The sequence below is a fragment of the Oncorhynchus nerka genome, linkage group LG27 (assembly GCF_034236695.1).
Source record: "Oncorhynchus nerka isolate Pitt River linkage group LG27, Oner_Uvic_2.0, whole genome shotgun sequence".
NCBI lineage: Eukaryota > Metazoa > Chordata > Actinopteri > Salmoniformes > Salmonidae > Oncorhynchus > Oncorhynchus nerka.
This window is the reverse complement of record NC_088422.1, coordinates 94,254,982-94,274,547: the sequence shown is the minus strand read 5'-3', so window position 1 is coordinate 94,274,547 and position 19,566 is coordinate 94,254,982. Positions and strand designations below refer to the sequence as shown.

At 44.4% G+C, this 19,566-nt stretch overlaps 2 protein-coding genes across 2 annotated transcripts; both read left to right on the top strand.

Annotated features, from left to right (window-relative positions):
- The first annotated feature begins 3,500 nt into the window (after window positions 1-3,500).
- LOC115127277 (relaxin-3 receptor 1-like) lies at window positions 3,501-5,454 on the top strand. The gene has a single exon (XM_029656904.2). It carries the CDS (start codon window positions 3,652-3,654, stop codon window positions 4,669-4,671), a length of 1,020 nt encoding a protein of 339 aa, XP_029512764.1. The 5' UTR covers window positions 3,501-3,651; the 3' UTR covers window positions 4,672-5,454.
- Window positions 5,455-6,776: 1,322 nt separating this feature from the next.
- Window positions 6,777-19,505, top strand: morf4l1 (mortality factor 4 like 1). Its single transcript, XM_065011188.1, has 12 exons — window positions 6,777-6,912; window positions 7,438-7,484; window positions 7,612-7,679; window positions 8,144-8,230; window positions 11,259-11,297; window positions 11,529-11,610; window positions 13,157-13,264; window positions 14,813-14,914; window positions 15,301-15,389; window positions 15,622-15,794; window positions 17,671-17,755; window positions 18,935-19,505. Exons 1-12 carry the CDS (start codon window positions 6,873-6,875, stop codon window positions 19,014-19,016), a joined length of 1,002 nt encoding a protein of 333 aa, XP_064867260.1. The 5' UTR covers window positions 6,777-6,872; the 3' UTR covers window positions 19,017-19,505.
- The last annotated feature ends 61 nt before the right edge of the window (window positions 19,506-19,566 follow it).

Sequence of the window (19,566 nt, the reverse complement as noted above, 5' to 3'; positions counted from 1 at the left end):
TCTAGAACTGCATTGGCAATCTTTTGGTATTGTTGAAAGTTTCTGAAGGTCAATGTTGCCTCAGTTTAATTAAAGTTACTCAGTTATTGATTGACAAGTCGTTGAACTAGTATATACTTGTATTTGTGGTGAGTTCTATGATCTCTGATGATAAATCCATTGATTTATCTTTAAAGTGACGATGAAAATTCCCCTAATTTGAGATTTATTGTGGTTCCAATCGAAAATCGAACGCATTCAAATGCATTGACAAAAAGTTTTCTGAAGATTCAATTATGGGGATTGGGGGAAAGGGATTGGTGTGAGGGAAGGGGATTGGTGTGAGGGAAAGGGATTGGTGTGAGAGAAGGGAATTGTGTTGGGGTGGGTAGATTGGGTTGGAGTGAAGAGGAAGCTCTCCAGAGTGATTTAGAAGCAGCTGCTTCCCTTCTTCCTCTGCTTGGCTACAGATGCAATGCTGAGGACATCACTGGTATAGGGGGCAGAGTGCTGTAGGATGGTAGATAGCATCACCCACATGTACCATGACCTTGCTACTTTGGGTTGAAACATCACCCACATGTACCATGGCCTTGCTACTTTGGGTTGAAACATCACCCACATGTACCATGGCCCTGCTACTTTGGGTTGAAACATCACCCACATTTACCATGGCCCCCTGAAACATACTTTGCTACTTTGGTTGAAACATCACCCAAACATCACCCACCCACATGTACCATGGCCCTGCTACTTTGTGTTGAAACATCACCCACATGTACCATGGCCTTGCTACTTTGGGTTGAAACATCACCCACATGTACCATGGCCCTGCTACTTTGTGTTGAAACATCACCCACATGTACCATGGCCCTGCTACTTTGGGTTGAAACATCACCCACATGTACCATGGCCCTGCTACTTTGTGTTGAAACATCACCCACATGTACCATGGCCCTGCTACTTTGCTACTTTGGGTTGAAACATCACCCACATGTACCATGGCCCTGCATACATGTACCATGGCCCTGCTACTTTGGGTTGAAACATCACCCGCATGTACCATGGCCCTGCTACTTTGGGTTGCTACCATGGCCCTGCTTGGGTTGAAACATCACCATGGCCTTGCATGAAACATACCATGGCCCCTACTTTGTGTTGAAACATCACCCGCATGTACCATGGCCCTGCTACTTTGGGTTGAAACATCACATGTACCATGGCCCTGCTACTTTGGGTTGAAACATCACCCACATGTACCATGGCCCTGCTACTTTGGGTTGAAACATCACCCACATGTACCATGGCCCTGCTACTTTGTGTTGAAACATCACCCACATGTACCATGGCCTTGCTACTTTGGGTTGAAACATCACCCACATGTACCATGGCCCTGCTACTTTGGGTTGAAACATCACCCACATGTACCATGGCCCTGCTACTTTGGGTTGAAACATCACCCACATGTACCATGGCCCCCTTTGTGTTGCTACCTTTGCTACTTTGTTGAAACATCACCCACATGTACCATGGCCCCTACTTTGGGTTGAAACATACTTTGGCCCTGCTACTTTGGGTTGAAACATCACCCACATGTACCATGGCCCTGCTACTTTGGGTTGAAACATCACCCACATGTACCATGGCCCTGCTACTTTGGGTTGAAACATCACCCACATGTACCATGGCCCTGCTACTTTGCTACTTTGGTTGAAACATCACATGTACCACTACTTTGGGTTGAAACATCACCCACATGTACCATGGCCCTGCTACTTTGGGTTGAAACATCACCCACATGTACCATCGCCCTGCTACTTTGGGTTGAAACATCACCCACATGTACCTGGGGTTGAATGGAGGCTTTGGAGATGGTGCCATCAACATCTATGATCTTGGATTTGACTATTGAACAGCTCCAAGGAGATGGAGATTACCTCAACTTTTCTTTCATTAAAAAAAATTATATTCTTATTTTTTTGTATTTTTGTTGAAGTTTTGACTTTGAAGAGTACAATTAAGAAAAACAATTAGAAATGTCTCACCTGAACTCACGGCCTTGGTACAGCCCTGTGGGTCTGCCGTGTCGGGGTTACCGTGGGTCGGCCGTGTCGGGGTTACCGAGGGTCGGCCGTGTCGGTGTTACCGAGGGTCGGCCGTGTCGGGGTTACCGCGGGTCGGCCGTGTCGGGGTTGCCGCGGGTCGGCCGTGTCGGGGTTGCCGCGGGTCGGCCGTGTCGGGGTTGCCGAGGGTCGGGGTTGCCGAGGGTCGGCCGTGTCGGGGTTGCCGAGGGTCGGCCGTGTCGGGGTTACCGAGGGTCGCCCGTGTCGGGGTTGCCGCGGGTCGGCCGTACAATCTTAACATGAATTGGTTATTTCAGCCACTAACTAATAAATCAGCTCTTGATCTTGTATCTCATGTGATGATACACAGGCCAAGAGGTTTAAAGATCATGAATAAGTTAATTCATTAGTCTGAAGAGTGTAACAAAATATCAATCATTCTGTCCTGACAAATAGGATAGTAGGTCAATATCAAACTGAGATTAAATGTTTTATTGATATGGGTCAAGTATGTGATGCATAAGTGTAGCCTATTAGCACCACACCTCTCCCCTATTTGACCTAGATAGTTTGTGTCTATGCATTGATATGGAGGCTACGTGGTGCCTTTTTAAAAATGTATGTAGTTCTGTCCTTGAGCTGTTCTTGTCTAATGATGTTCTGTATTATGTCATTCTGTGTTATGTTTCATGTTTTGTGTTGAACCCCAGGAAGAGTAGCTTCTGCTTTTGCAACAACTAATGGGGAACCTAATAAAATATCCCCAAATACCAAATAGGTAGGCCTGTTAAGCAATAAATGCAGTGTTTTCGATATAAAATGCATTTTGTTTGGGAAATGCATAGGCCTACCGGTAAAAGCTGTCATCAACTATCAAGTTGTACTCGTAACACTGCTTGTGGGCTTCAGAGGGAAATTGACAATTTACAGTAATCGGTGTCAAGACTCGTGTTTTTCGTTGTCCATTTTGACATGAAACACAATAATAAAATCATTAAGGCAACGGGGTGAGATTAAATACATGGATGTTTATAAAAACCACACATGGTTTGGTCCCATTCCATTCGCGCATTTCCAGCCATTGTTATGAACCGTCCTCCCCTCAGCAGCCTCCACTGATCTCTTCATGGGATGGTCGATGAAAGATCTAAATAATGTTTCCAATCAATACAATAGTATTTATTAGGTTTAAGCCTACCAGTCCGTTATTTCTCGGTGAGTAGTCAAATCACTATTGCCCAGAAAAACACATTGAATTCCATTATAAAAACCCATTACGCCCAGCGTAGCCTATTGGTCAATATCAAGAAAGTGATGCACATAGGGAATATAGGATATAGCCTAATGTCAATCAAACATTGTCACCAATCCTTGTGCGTTCAGGGCAGGGCATCTAGAAGCGGTCACAATATAAATCCTGTAAGAACTGCAATTGTCAAGACGCTTTGAGCTACGCCACCAAGACAGCTACATTGTCAATGTGTGTGATTATGCGATGATGGGAATGGCGCATAGCAATCGCTGCGCTCTTATCATTTCAAACTAACCTGAGGATGTATTGGAAGCAGAGTGAGCGACTCCAACCCTGATTTGAAGTTGGATAGCCTACATGAATCACTCGAATTTAATAACAGAAACGATGACTGAAGGAAACAACAGCAGTGTAGGCCTCCTGAATCGGTCCTTGACGGATCTGGACCGGTTCAGTAGCCTAGAGGACATCGACGTGACAGCGGACGGGACTCCGATTTTGAGGGTGTTCATCTGCGTCGTTTACTCGGTGGTGTGCGCTGTGGGCTTGGTGGGCAACTTACTGGTGCTGTTCTTTATCAGAGTGAAACAAGAGCGGAAAAAATCCAGAATCAACTTCTTTGTACTTAACTTGGCAGTGACGGACTTCCAGTTTGTATTGACTCTGCCGTTCTGGGCAGTGGACACCGCACTTGACTTCAGCTGGCCGTTTGGAGACGCCATGTGCAAAATCATCAGCTCCGTCACGGTTATGAACATGTACGCGAGCGTGTTCTTTCTGACTGCAATGAGCGTTACCCGATACTGGTCCGTCGCCTCCTCTCTAAAGGACCGAACTAGGCAAAAGTCCTGCTCTGCCAAATGGATTAGCGTGGTTCTTTGGGTATCCGCAACAATTGCGACTGCACCAACATCCATATTCTCAACCGTGACAAATGTAGCGGGGGAAAAACTATGTTTGCTTAAGTTCCCTGATGGACAATATTGGTTAGCAGTTTATCACCTTCAGAAAATTATATTTGCATTTGTTTTACCCATGGCCATTGTTTCAGTCAGCTACATCATGCTTTTGCGATTCATCCGCAACCGTAGTATGAAAACAAACACCAAACGGACATCACAAGTCACCAAATCTGTCACCATCGTCGTCCTCTCCTTCTTTCTTTGCTGGATGCCAAATCACGCCATCACATTCTGGGGCGTCCTTGTGAAATTGAATGCTGTGCATTGGGATAAATCTTACTACATAGTTCACACTTACGTATTCCCTGTGACAGTCTGCCTTGCGCACGCCAATAGCTGTCTAAACCCTGTAATTTATTGCCTAATGAGAGAAGAGTTTAGAAAGAAACTGAAAGATTTGTTATATGGCGGATAGTCACTTTACGCAGTGGAAGAATCGGTTGCCGTTGCCATTACGCACGCGCTCCCTGTTGCATAATGTACCCTATAGGGCGCACGACATGGGTGTACTGTGATAGGCGAATGCAGTATGTTCTGTTGGTGGAAAAAAAATCACAAAACAGACATGGACAAGCACTAAAACAAACAGTCACAATGATACAATGATAATGGCTACCAAAATTGCGCATGAGGCAATTCTGCCTGTTATGGTTCCTCCTATCCATGTGCTGTTGTATTCCCGGAAAGTTATCATTAAACGATAGAGAAACCGCCCGGACAGTCATCATTAAACGATAGAGAAACAGCCCGGACAGTCGTCATTAAACGATAGAGAAACTGCCCGGACTGTCATCATTAAACGACAGAGAACCCGCCCGGACTGTCATCATTAAACGATAGAGAAACCGCCCGGACTATCATTAAACGATAGAGAAACCTCCCGGACTGTCATCATTAAACGATAGAGAAACCGCCCGGACTGTCATCATTAAACGATAGAGAAACCGCCCGGACAGTCATCATTAAACGACAGAAAAACCGGAAAGTCATCATTAAACGATAGAGAAACAGAGGCAGACTAGATATTGTCTTTATCATTCCATCATAATTGTAGCCTAGTGGAGATAAACGTACCCATGATCCTATGTTCTCCTTCACAGCTGCACGTCTAGTCTTCATTGTGTGCAATGGGAGGGAAGTGTAAATATTATGCCTATGATAACAGATAACCATATTGCTTAAATTGTGTTCATGCTAAATAAACATCCATATATTTAATCTCACCCCGTTGCCTTAATGATTGTATTATTGTGTTTCATGTCAAAATGGACAACGAATAACATGACCGTCTTGACACCGATTACTGTTGATGACAGCTTTTACCGGTAGGCCTATGCATTTCCCAAACAATGCATTTTATATCGAAAACACTGCATTTATTGCTTAACAGGCCTACCTATTTGGTATTTGGGGGTATTTTATTAGGATCCCCATTAGATGTTGCAGAAGCTACTCTTCCTGGGGTTCAACACAAAACATGAAACATAACACAGAATGACATAATACAGAACATCATTAGACAAGAACAGCTCAAGGACAGAACTACATACATTTTTAAAAAGGCACCACGTAGCCTCCATATCAATGCATAGACACAAACTATCTAGGTCAAATAGGGGAGAGGTGTGGTGCTAATAGGCTACACTTATGCATCACATACTTGACCCATATCAATAAAACATTTAATCTCAGTTTGATATTGACCTACTATCCTATTTGTCAGGACAGAATGATTGATATTTTGTTACACTCTTCAGACTAATGAATGAACTTATTCATGATCTTCAAACCTCTTGGCCTGTGTACCATCACATGAGATACAAGATCAAGAGCTGATTTATTAGTTAGTGGCTGAAATAACCAATTCATGTTAAGATTGTATGAATATTCTAAACAGTCTATTACCCTACAAGGCTTCTGGGTGGCGCAGCGGTCTAAGGCACTGCATCTCAGTGCCTTAGGTGTCACTACAGACCCCGGTTTGATTTCAGGCTGTATCACAACCGGCTGTGATTGGCCCAGCGTCATTCGGGTTTGACCGGTGTAGATTGTCATTGTAAATAAGAATTTGTAATTAACCTACATAAATACAAAATATATATTATAATAATCTAAACATACACCCAGATCTTGTACAGTATTTCCATTGGCAGAACTAGGGGGGAAAATGTCACATGCTCTGAATACAAAATGTGTACAGTGAAATGCTTACTTACAAGCACTTAACCAACAATGCAGTTCAAGAAATAGAGTTTAGAAAATATTTACTAAATAAACTCAAGTAAGAGTCCCATAGGCCTGCGCACAATTGTCCCAGCCTCGTTAGGGTTTGGCCAGGATGTAATTGTAAATAATAATGTGTTTTTAACTGACCTGCCTAGTTAAATAAAGGTTCAACTAAAGTAAATGAATACGGCTCCCTTCACAAAACAATGATCATGTCCTGTGTGGTCCGCAGGGGCCGCCCCAGCGCAGTGCGATACCGTGGTCACCTGACCGCGCTGCCAGGCTGCGCACGTCGAGAGAAGAGCCCTTTGCCGTGTTGTGTCAGGAAGAAATGGAAGCTGGCAATGCACGAATTTGATCATTCAGAGATCCGAACAGTTGAGTCTGTGAATGGCGCCAAAACAGGACCCTAAACCTAAATTTCAAGAAGGTAATGTGCACCGTGATGATGAACTGTGAAAATTAAAAACGTAGCTAGACCCTATCGTCTCGTGAGTGAAAAGGCATCGACGGTATATGGCGCTTCTCGCGCAGAGCACGTTAGCCAGCTAACGTTAGCTAAAACACTGCTACATGCTAGCGAGAGATATCGTCAAGTTGAAAATTGCATGAATAATTAAATGTCATCTACCATAAGTAGTGTACTAATACACGTACCTTTCGTATTCATTCTGCCAACTAACTAGACTGTTTTCTCTAACTGGCTGTGTTGAAACAATAAGCTTACCTAGCTAACGTTAGCTAATTGCTAACGGGTAAACAATCCCTTGCCAAGGGCCTTGACTTGAATAGTAAATGTAGCTAGCTAGCTAACTATGCAATTGTGTTTCTATTTTATTTGTTTTATACGTTGGCCACATATCAACGAAATACATTTAGCTACACCTTAGCCAACCACTGGTGTTCACGGTTTTAATATAACCATCCAGCATTTGTCTATTTCTTCTGTTTTTAGGTGAAAGAGTTCTGTGTTTTCATGGGCCATTGCTTTACGAAGCAAAGGTGGGTTTAGATTCATTCCACCAATCTGAATGGCTTTCGGCTCGTGTTTACTAAACAATACACCATTTTCAGTAGCCTATACCTAAAGTCATATTTATTACAATTCATAATGATTGTTCTATTTCAGGCAGTGAAAACCAATATCAAGGAGAAGCAAATTAAGTACTTCATTCATTACAGTGGATGGAACAAAAAGTGAGTCATTTTTTCATTGTTGGCTTTTCAAATAATAAGGCATGTGTATCTAAAGTGACTTAGTTATGGTGCATACGTTTTTTATGAATGGTTGGTCCTGGGACTTGAATCCACTTTTCTGGTGTTGCAAGTAACGTGCTCTAACAGAGCGTTACCCAAACTCTTGGGGACCCCAAGGGGGATTCAAATGATCAAAGCTTGATGAGTTCCTCATTTGAATCAGCTGTGTAGTGCTAGGGCAAAAACCAAAACAACGCTGCTCTAACATTTGAGCTGCAGAGGACCAGTACTGTCTCTCTTTAGACAGTACTGTTGTAGCTATGGACCCATCTTTTTTTAGAATTAACTTTTTTTTTTTTTTTTATGAATGCTTACCTCACAGCCACAGACCTAACATTCTGGTATTGATTCAATAAAAATAAACGGTCAGACATCTGAATGTGGTTGATTTCTTTCTGTTTTAGCTGGGATGAATGGGTTCCTGAAAGCAGAGTTCTCAAATATGTGGACAGCAACCTGCAGAAACAAAAAGAGCTTCAAAAGGCTAATCAGTGAGTTAATCTCATTACAGACATACTCTGTGTTGGGGTGGGGGGAGTGTTTTAGTGTATGGGATGTACCTACTGTGTCAACATTGTGTTGGGGTGGGGGAGTGTTTTAGTGTATGGGATGTACCTACTGTGTCAACATTGTGTTGGGGGGTTTAGTGTATGGGATGTACCTACTGTGTCAACATTGTGTTGGGGGGGTTTAGTGTATGGGATGTACCTACTGTGTCAACATTGTGTTGGGGGGGGTTTAGTGTATGGGATGTACCTACTGTGTCAACATTGTGTTGGGGGGTGGGTTAGTGTATGGGATGTACCTACTGTGTCAACATTGTGTTGGGGGGTTAGTGTATGGGATGTACCTACTGTGTCAACATTGTGGGGGGGGGGTTTAGTGTATGGGATGTACCTACTGTGTCAACATTGTGTTGGGGGGTTAGTGTATGGGATGTACCTACTGTGTCAACATTGTGTTGGGGGGGTTAGTGTATGGGATGTACCTACTGTGTCAACATTGTGTTGGGGGGTTAGTGTATGGGATGTACCTACTGTGTCAACATTGTGTTGGGGGGGGTTAGTGTATGGGATGTACCTACTGTGTCAACATTGTGTTGGGGGGGGTTAGTGTATGGGATGTACCTACTGTGTCAACATTGTGTTGGGGGGGGTTAGTGTATGGGATGTACCTACTGTGTCAACATTGTGTTGGGGGGGGTTAGTGTATGGGATGTACCTCAACTGTGTCAACTGTGTCAACATTGTGTTGGGGGGGTTAGTGTATGGGATGTACCTACTGTGTCAACATTGTGTTGGGGGGGGTTAGTGTATGGGATGTACCTACTGTGTCAACATTGTGTTGGGGGGGTTAGTGTATGGGATGTACCTACTGTGTCAACATTGTGTTGGGGGGTTAGTGTATGGGATGTACCTACTGTGTCAACATTGTGTTGGGGGGTTAGTGTATGGGATGTACCTACTGTGTCAACATTGTGTTGGGGGGGGTTAGTGTATGGGATGTACCTACTGTGTCAACATTGTGTTGGGGGGGGTTAGTGTATGGGATGTACCTACTGTGTCAACATTGTGTTGGGGGGGTTAGTGTATGGGATGTACCTACTGTGTCAACATTGTGTTGGGGGGTTAGTGTATGGGATGTACCTACTGTGTCAACATTGTGTTGGGGGGGTTAGTGTATGGGGTGTACCTACTGTGTCAACATTGTGTTGGGGGGTTAGTGTATGGGATGTACCTACTGTGTCAACATTGTGTTGGGGGGTTAGTGTATGGGATGTACCTACTGTGTCAACATTGTGTTGGGGGGGTTAGGGGGTGTTAGTGTATGGGATGTACCTACTGTGTCAACATTGTGTTGGGGGGGGTTTAGTGTATGGGATGTACCTACTGTGTCAACATTGTGTTGGGGGGTTTAGTGTATGGGATGTACCTACTGTGTCAACATTGTGTTGGGGGGTGTTAGTGTATGGGATGTACCTACTGTGTCAACATTGTGTTGGGGGGGGTTAGTGTATGGGATGTACCTACTGTGTCAACATTGTGTTGGGGGGGGTTTAGTGTATGGGATGTACCTACTGTGTCAACATTGTGGGGGGGTTAGTGTATGGGATGTACCTACTGTGTCAACATTGTGTTGGGGGGGTGTATGGGATGTGTCAACATTGTGTTGGGGGGGGGTGATGGGATGTACCTACTGTGTCAACATTGTGTTGGGGGGTTTAGTGTATGGGATGTACCTACTGTGTCAACATTGTTTTGGGGGGTTAGTGTATGGGATGTACCTACTGTGTCAACATTGTGTTGGGGGGGTTAGTGTATGGGATGTACCTACTGTGTCAACATTGTGTTGGGGGGTTAGTGTATGGGATGTACCTACTGTGTCAACATTGTGTTGGGGGGTTTAGTGTATGGGATGTACCTACTGTGTCAACATTGTGTTGGGGGGTTTAGTGTATGGGATGTACCTACTGTGTCAACATTGTGTTGGGGGGTTTAGTGTATGGGATGTACCTACTGTGTCAACATTGTGTTGGGGGGGGTTAGTGTATGGGATGTACCTACTGTGTCAACATTGTGTTGGGGGGTTAGTGTATGGGATGTACCTACTGTGTCAACATTGTGTTGGGGGGTTAGTGTATGGGATGTACCTACTGTGTCAACATTGTGTTGGGGGGGTTAGTGTATGGGATGTACCTACTGTTCAACATTGTGTTGTATGGGATGTACCTACTGTGTCAACATTGTGTTGGGGGGGGGGTTTAGTGTATGGGATGTACCTACTGTGTCAACATTGTGTTGGGGGGGTTAGTGTATGGGATGTACCTACTGTGTCAACATTGTGTTGGGGGGGTTAGTGTATGGGATGTACCTACTGTGTCAACATTGTGTTGGGGGGGGTTAGTGTATGGGATGTACCTACTGTGTCAACATTGTGTTGGGGGGGTTTAGTGTATGGGATGTACCTACTGTGTCAACATTGTGTTGGGGGGGTTAGTGTATGGGATGTACCTACTGTGTCAACATTGTGTTGGGGGGGGTTAGTGTATGGGATGTACCTACTGTGTCAACATTGTATTGCTGCCATGGGGGGGTTAGTGTATGGGATGTACCTACTGTGTCAACATTGTGTTGGGGGGGTTAGTGTATTTTAATAATGAACCACAATAGTAATCTTTATGTATACAGCACCAACATACTTGGGGGGGGTTAGTGCATTGGGATGTAACCACTAGTTGAACATAAAACATACAGGTTAAAAAAGAAGATTACATAAAATGATCATAAGGAAATGTTAGAACAAGTGTTTTTGAAGGTTATTGCAGGATCATTTCTACTGTTCCTTGTCAAGGCATTTGTGTTGGGGGAAAGATTAGGGGTGTATGGGATGTACCTACTGTGTCAACATTGTGTTGGGGGTTTTCCAGTGTTTGGGATGACCTACTTTCAACATTGTATTCAAGCTGCCATTGAACGAAATACAACAATGATATTCTATATGTCATCAATGTCTCCCCAGAAATGCCGACGACGACTCGAAGATGGGAGAACATAAAAAGTGATTCCACTTATTTTAATAATGAACCACAATAGTAATCTTTATGTATACAGCACCTATGATACAATACTTGCAGCCCACGGTGCATTTACTTGTAACCACTAGTTGAACATAAAACATACAGGTTAAAAAGAAGATTACATAAAATGATCATAAGGAAATGTTAGAACAAGTGTTTTTGAAGGTTATTGTAGTTCATTCATTTCTTGGCGGTGTTCCTTCCTCTTACAGGCATTATGATGTGGAGGGAAAGATGAGGGGTGTAGCACCGAGCAAGAAGATTGCTGCTGTGCAGCAGAAAAATGTTGATCTGTAAGTTTGATCCAGTCTTTCAAGTTTGACCTACTTTCAACCTTTCACCAAAAAAGAATTGAACAGCGTCCCACTAGTTTCTTACTAATGCAATCTTCTACTTTTTCTTCACTAGGCTAAAGTCCCACGCTACTAAAAGACAAAACTAGTTTCTGCTACTAGTAAGTGTCAGTCCCACTAAAGTTAGTGTCAGTCCCACTGGTTTCTGCTACTAGTTAGTGTTAGTCCCACTGGTTTTTACTAGTAAGTGTTGCTACTAGTTATGCTACTAGTAAAAGTGTTAGTCCCACTGGTTTTCTGTTAGTCCCACTGGTTTCTGCTACTAGTTAGTGTCAGTCCCACTGGTTTCTGCTACTAGTTAGTGTTAGTCCCACTGGTTTCTGCTACTAGTTAGTGTTAGTCCCACTGGTTTCTGCTACTAGTAAGTGTTAGTCCCACTGGTTTCTGCTACTAGTTAGTGTTAGTCCCACTGGTTTATGCTACTAGTAAAAGTGTCAGTCCCACTGGTTTCTGCTACTAGTTAGTGTTAGTCCCACTGGTTTCTGCTACTAGTAATTGTTAGTCCCACAGGTTTCTGCTACTAGTTAGTGTTAGTCCCACTGGTTTCTGCTACTAGTTAGTGTTAGTCCCACTAGTTTCTGCTACTAGTAAAAGTGTTAGTCCCACTAGTTTCTGCTACTAGTAAAAGTGTTAGTCCCACTAGTTTCTGCTACTAGTAAAAGTGTTAGTCCCACTAGTTTCTGCTACTAGTAAAAGTGTTAGTCCCACTAGTTTCTGCTACTAGTTAGTGTCAGTCCCACTAGTTTCTGCTACTAGTAAGTGTTAGTCCCACTAGTTTCTGCTACTAGTAAGTGTTAGTCCCACTAGTTTAAGCTACTAGTAAAAGTGTCAGTCCCACTAGTTTATGCTACTAGTTAGTGTTAGTCCCACTGGTTTCTGCTACTAGTTAGTGTCAGTCCCACTAGTTTCTGCTACTAGTTAGTGTCAGTCCCACTAGTTTCTGCTACTAGTTAGTGTTAGTCCCACTGGTTTCTGCTACTAGTTAGTGTTAGTCCCACTGGTTTCTGCTACTAGTAAGTGTTAGTCCCACTAGTTTCTGCTACTAGTTAGTGTTAGTCCCACTAGTTTCTGCTACTAGTAAGTGTTAGTCCCACTAGTTTAAGCTACTAGTAAAAGTGTTAGTCCCACTAGTTTCTGCTACTAGTTAGTGTTAGTCCCACTAGTTTCTGCTACTAGTAAGTGTTAGTCCCACTAGTTTCTGCTACTAGTAAAAGTGTTAGTCCCACTAGTTTCTGCTACTAGTTAGTGTTAGTCCCACTAGTTTCTGCTACTAGTAAGTGTTAGTCCCACTAGTTTCTGCTACTAGTAAGTGTTAGTCCCACTAGTTTCTGCTACTAGTAAGTGTTAGTCCCACTAGTTTCTGCTACTAGTAAGTGTTAGTCCCACTAGTTTCTGCTACTAGTAAGTGTTAGTCCCACCAGTTTCTGCTACTAGTAAAATTAACCCTTTAACATTCCTTTGTGGATAGAGTTTGATTGTGTGTCTGTCCCATTTGTCTTTGTGCAGCACCAGCGGCTGGAGAAGGTACCAGCACAGGAGAGATGCCACAGCCACCGCGGAAGAAGAGGGCTCGTTGCGACCCAACTGTGGAGAGTGTATGTCCACCTATGGATGCTGTGTATTGTCCCTCGCGTACAGCAGGCCTGTTCTCTGTGTTGTCCCTCACCTACAGCAGGCCTGTTCTCTGTGTTGTCCCTCACCTACAGCAGGCCTGTTCTCTGTGTTGTCCCTCACCTACAGCAGGCCTGTTCTCTGTGTTGTCCCTCACCTACAGCAGGCCTGTTCTCTGTGTTGTCCCTCACATACAAGCAGGCCTGTTCTCTGTGTTGGCCCTCACATACAGCAGGCCTGTTCTCTGTGTTGTCCCTCACATACAGCAGGCCTGTTCTCTGTGTTGGCCCTCACATACAGCAGGCCTGTTCTCTGTGTTGGCCCTCACATACAGCAGGCCTGTTCTCTGTGTTGGCCCTCACATACAGCAGGCCTGTTCTCTGTGTTGGCCCTCACATACAGCAGGCCTGTTCTCTGTGTTGGCCCTCACATACAGCAGGCCTGTTCTCTGTGTTGGCCCTCACATACAGCAGGCCTGTTCTGTGTTGGCCCTCACATACAGCAGGCCTGTTCTCTGTGTTGGCCCTCACATACAGCAGGCCTGTTCTCTGTGTTGGCCCTCACATACAGCAGGCCTGTTCTGTGTTGGCCCTCACATACAGCAGGCCTGTTCTCTGTGTTGGCCCTCACGTACAGCAGGCCTGTTCTCTGTGTTGTCCCTCACGTACAGCAGGCCTGTTCTCTGTGTTGTCCCTCACGTACAGCAGGCCTGTTCTCTGTGTTGTCCCTCACGTACAGCAGGCCTGTTCTGTGTGTTGTCTCTCACGTACAGCAGGCCTGTTCTCTGTGTTGTCCCTCACGTACAGCAGGCCTGTTCTCTGTGTTGTCCCTCACGTACAGCAGGCCTGTTCTGTGTGTTGTCCCTCACGTACAAGCAGGCCTGTTCTGTGTGTTGTCCTTCACGTACAAGCAGGCCTGTTCTGTGTGTTGTCCTTCACGTACAAGCAGGCCTGTTCTGTGTGTTGTCCTTCACGTACAAGCAGGCCTGTTCTGTGTGTTGTCCTTCACGTACAAGCAGGCCTGTTCTGTGTGTTGTCCTTCACGTACAAGCAGGCCTGTTCTGTGTGTTGTCCTTCACGTACAAGCAGGCCTGTTCTGTGTGTTGTCCCTCACGTACAAGCAGGCCTGTTCTGTGTGTTGTCCCTCACGTACAAGCAGGCCTGTTCTGTGTGTTGTCCCTCACGTACAAGCAGGCCTGTTCTGTGTGTTGTCCCTCACGTACAAGCAGGCCTGTTCTGTGTGTTGTCCCTCACGTACAAGCAGGCCTGTTCTGTGTGTTGTCCCTCACGTACAAGCAGGCCTGTTCTGTGTGTTGTCCCTCACGTACAAGCAGGCCTGTTCTGTTCACCAATTGAAGCCTCTCATACTCTGAAACAACAGCTCCAGTTACTTATGTCCTGCAGCAGTCAGCCAATCACAGATGGGAACTGTTTTTTAACAATACCCAGGGCTTATTTTTTATTTTTTTACTGGTTTTCACATCTCTAATTGTAAATGAGTCTGACTGTTCCATTTGGTTTCACTGTAACCAGGAGGAGACGTTCATCAACCGTGTGGAGGTCAAGGTGAAGATTCCTGAGGAGCTGAAGCCGTGGCTGGTGGATGACTGGGACCTTATTACCAGACAGAAGCAGGTGAGGGTCTAGACAGCTGTCTACCAGGGTTGGGCTCAATACCAATTGAAAATGGTCAATTCAGGAATTTAAATTTTAATCTTCAAATATTTTAAAAAAAGTTTGAAATGAATAGCTTTTACTTTTAAGTTTTATTGAGAAGTAATTGAAAATATATAGTTTTTTTTTAAATTATTGAATTGGAATTTCAGTTCCTGAATTGGTTGCCGTCACATCAAATTGACCCCAACCCTGCTGTCTTACCATGGTCAGAAGATGCCAACAATTTAATGGCAAGACAATCTTTCTCTACAAGTTCATTCTTTACAGGATTTTGTTTGTGTTTTAAGCGTATTTTATGAGGTGCTTGACAAATACAAATACATTACATTTTTCTTGAATTGTAGCTTTTTCACCTGCCCGCGAGAAAGAATGTGGATAGTGTCTTGGAGGACTATGCAAGCTATAAGAAATCAAGAGGAACTTCAGAAAGCAAGTGAGTAAAACCACACCCCTCTCGATGCTGCAGTACGAGTGAAGTTACAATGAAGAAGGTCATCTGACTAGAAACCAGACAAGCCTGGCCTGTATCTGCTTATCAAAGTGGACTAGCTGTAATTCGCTTGCTTGGTGAAGTTCAACCTAGGTATCACGCATTCATTCAGCTCTAGCTGTGAACACTTCAGCAGTGCCTGTTGCCTTATATCTCCTGTCCTTGTTCCCGTCAGGGAGTATGCTGTGAACGAGGTGGTGGCAGGGATCAGGGAGTACTTCAATGTCATGCTGGGCACTCAGCTGCTCTATAAGTTTGAGAGGCCCCAGTATGCAGAGATACTGGCGGATCACCCCGACACGCCCATGTCCCAGGTCTACGGGGGCCCACACCTGCTCCGGCTTTTTGGTACGTAGCCCCGTGGGGGGGGGGCTGTCTGAATGAGGAGGATCGGAGGTAGCCTCTGGACTGGAACTTTTAACAAATATTTCAGTTCGAATCTCAGGAGACTAACATTGTGGTGATTGGGCTCTTTGGGAGTGGTGAAGACCCAGGGGGAAATGGTTCTCTTTAGGAGAGGTGAAGACCCGGGGGGAAATGGTTCTCTTTAGGAGAGGTGAAGACCCGGGGGGAGATGGTTCTCTTTAGGAGAGGTGAAGACCCGGGGGGAGATGGTTTTCTTTAGGAGAGGTGAAGACCCGGGGGGAAATGGTTCTCTTTAGGAGAGGTGAAGACCCGGGGGAAATGGTTCTTTAGGAGAGGTGAAGACCCGGGGGAAATGGTTCTCTTTAGGAGAGGTGAAGACCCTTTAGGAGAGGTGGGGAAATGGTTCTCTTTAGGAGAGGTGAAGACCCGGGGGGAAATGGTTCTCTTTAGGAGAGGTGAAGACCCGGGGGGAAATGGTTCTCTTTAGGAGAGGTGAAGACCCGGGGGGAAATGGTTCTCTTTAGGAGAGGTGAAGACCCGGGGGGAAATGGTTCTCTTTAGGAGAGGTGAAGACCCTTTAGGAGATGTGGGGAAATGGTTCTCTTTAGGTGGAGAGGTGAAGACCCGGGGGGAAATGGTTCTCTTTAGGAGAGGTGAAGACCCGGGGGGAAATGGTTCTCTTTAGGAGAGGTGAAGACCCGGGGGGAAATGGTTCTCTTTTGTTATTAGAGCCTTAAGACCGGTTACAGTGCCTTTGGTCTACTCTTCTCCTACCACCGTTCACTGCTCTGTCATTGGTGCACCATCACAGCACCACGAAAGCTCTCATCTTCAGCCATACTGCTAATGAAGGACACTTTAATAGATTTCATTATCGGCCGTTATCACAGGGATGAAAGTAAACTTTCTGGAGTCAATGGGGTGTAGGAGAATGTGTCATGTGTAATACCCAGGGAAGGCCAGAAAGTGAAGCGTCTACCGCCGCCACAAATTGCATCCAGAATCCCATTAGTTAGTTAATTAACATTGAGCGGATCTTTAACTACCGACAATTGGGTTTCTAATCTCAACTGGTGTGATCATCAGATGGACTAAGTGCCAGGGACATTTGAGAAAGCGTCTCGTTCCGAGCCAGGTTGAACTGAGGTTAGTAGATGAAGAACCATTTAAAAAAGTGTTTGTGTCATCAATGGCTGTGTCAAACACTTGAAGGGCAAACGCCAAGCGTCAATTGGGTGGTGCACTCTGTAAACAAAACCTGCTTCTATCTCAAGATCATCAGACTGTAAAATAGCCATCATTAGGTCGGATTCCACACGGTTACATAACCCTGCACCTTGGAGGCTGCTGAGCCTATATACATAGACTTGAAATCACTAGTCACTTTAATAATGTTTACATACTGCTTTACTCATCTCATATATACTGTATTCTACTGTGTTTTAGTCTGTGCCTCTCTGACATTGCTCGTCCTAATATTTATATATTTCTTAATTCCATTCTTTTAGATTCGTGTGTATTGTTAGATATTACTGCACTAGAAACACAAGCATTTCTCTACACCCGCAATAACATCTGCTAAATGTGTGTGTGACCAATAACATTTTATTTTGAAATGATAAATAAAATGAAATCACAATTTATTAAGGAGTGCATTTAACAAAGTCACAACACTCTTCACATATTTAAATAAAACTGTATAGCAGTTTCCATGGGAGAGTTTCAGTTAACTGTCATCTGTCCACACCTGCATTGAAACAGTATTTATTCAAATATCAGCCAATGCTAATATAGAATCATGTCTGTGTACATATGGTTAAATCTGGTCCCTGACCGTGCTGTTCTTTGTGTTGTGCAGTGAGAATTGGCTCCATGCTTGCCTACACTCCCCTGGATGAGAAAAGCCTGGCTCTGCTGCTCAACTACCTGCAGGATTTTCTCAAGTAAGACGCCTCTCCTTCATCCCCACCCGTGAAATTGAATGTCTGGCTTGGCAGAGCATTCCCTAACCTGACTGGCCTATCATATTATATTCTCATCATTAAGAAGGATTTCACTGTTGAAAACGTAGCCCACTGACCGTGAAATGCTGCTGTCTAATCTTGCTGTCAGGGCTCGGTCTTGTCCTAATCTCGCTGTCAGGGCTCGGTCTTGACACTGACAGACTTTGTGATACCACTCTAACAAGAAGTTACCAAGACCATTGGATTCCAGAGTAGGCCTTAATCGTACCACTCTAACAAGAAGTTACCAAGACCATTGGATTCCAGAGTAGGCCTTAATCGTACCACTCTAACGAGAAGTTACCAAGACCATTGGATTCCAGAGTAGGCCTTAATCGTACCACTCTAACGAGAAGTTACCAAGACCATTGGATTCCAGAGTAGGCCTTAATCGTACCACTCTAACGAGAAGTTACCAAGACCATTGGATTCCAGAGTAGGCCTTAATCGTACCACTCTAACAAGAAGTTACCAAGACCATTGGATTCCAGAGTAGGCCTTAATCGTACCACTCTAACAAGAAGTTACCAAGACCATTGGATTCCAGAGTAGGCCTTAATCGTACCACTCTAACAAGAAGTTACCAAGACCATTGGATTCCAGAGTAGGCCTAATCGTACAGATTATTTCAGTCATCCTGATGAAGCAGTTCCTTTGTTCACTGTTGCTCTGTCATGAATGTTTTCCTTGCAGTGGGCCTAAATGTCTGGCCGTGTATCTGCAGGTTACTGTCTGTTTGTACCCTAGAAACCATCTGGGAACGTGGCCATAATCCTGATCCTCCTCAACCTGCAACAACCGTAGTAGATTGGGATGGGTTCAAACGGAGGCCACATTCATTTAGCCTTTTCCACGTGGCGTTATTTCCTGTAAACAAATGAGGCCTTCTCCTAATTGCTACAGATGGTTATCTGGACCAAGTCTGTTTAAAGGTCCAAATAGAAATGAGGTTATAAATTGTTAGGATGAGCTGATCTGCTCCTCATTTTTCTGCAGCCTGTAATATTTCTAGACTTCAGAGAGGCCGATCACCTTTTATGAATACAGATGACACGTTTTTGTCCATTTCCCATGGCTGGTAATTGACCTCCAATTGCTTGTTCCTCCTGTCTGTCGTAGGTATCTAATGAAGAACTCCTCCCTCTTCAGTGCCAGCGACTACGAGGTGGCGCCCCCAGAGTACCATAGGAAAGCCGTCTGAGAGGAAGGTGCAGTGGGGAGAGGGGCGATCGACCCATTCGGAAACACCAAGCCTCTTCCAGACAACATGGAACCATCTCAAACCCGTTTGAGTGGAAAGCTGGACTGGATTTTTATTTTTTTCCACTTGAACTATTTCTGGAGGTTCCCTGGAGTCGGTTATGTCTTTTGGAGCAGTGGCAGCTTTTAAGATATATAAAGTGTTTTTCTTTCTTTCCCACCGGGTACGTAACACAAGCGAGACGGGCATGTTTTTCCTCCCAATATCGGGGACTTTTTACCCTGAACAGCTCTGTAATGTTACTGTGCATTTCATCGGATCATTTTTCCCTCTGTTTTCACCTCAACGACTTTGCATGTGTTGAATTATGGATATTTGATGCTAACCACAATTTGTGCAACGCAATCAGAGTTGAAATGTCTTTGGTGGGATACATTAGCTGTGTAATGGTTGGCTATCATTTTGTAATAAAGATGTTTCTACACAAGTTCTGTATGGTAAATATCCTTCATTCTCCCTGACAACCTGTACTCTACAAATACACAAATAA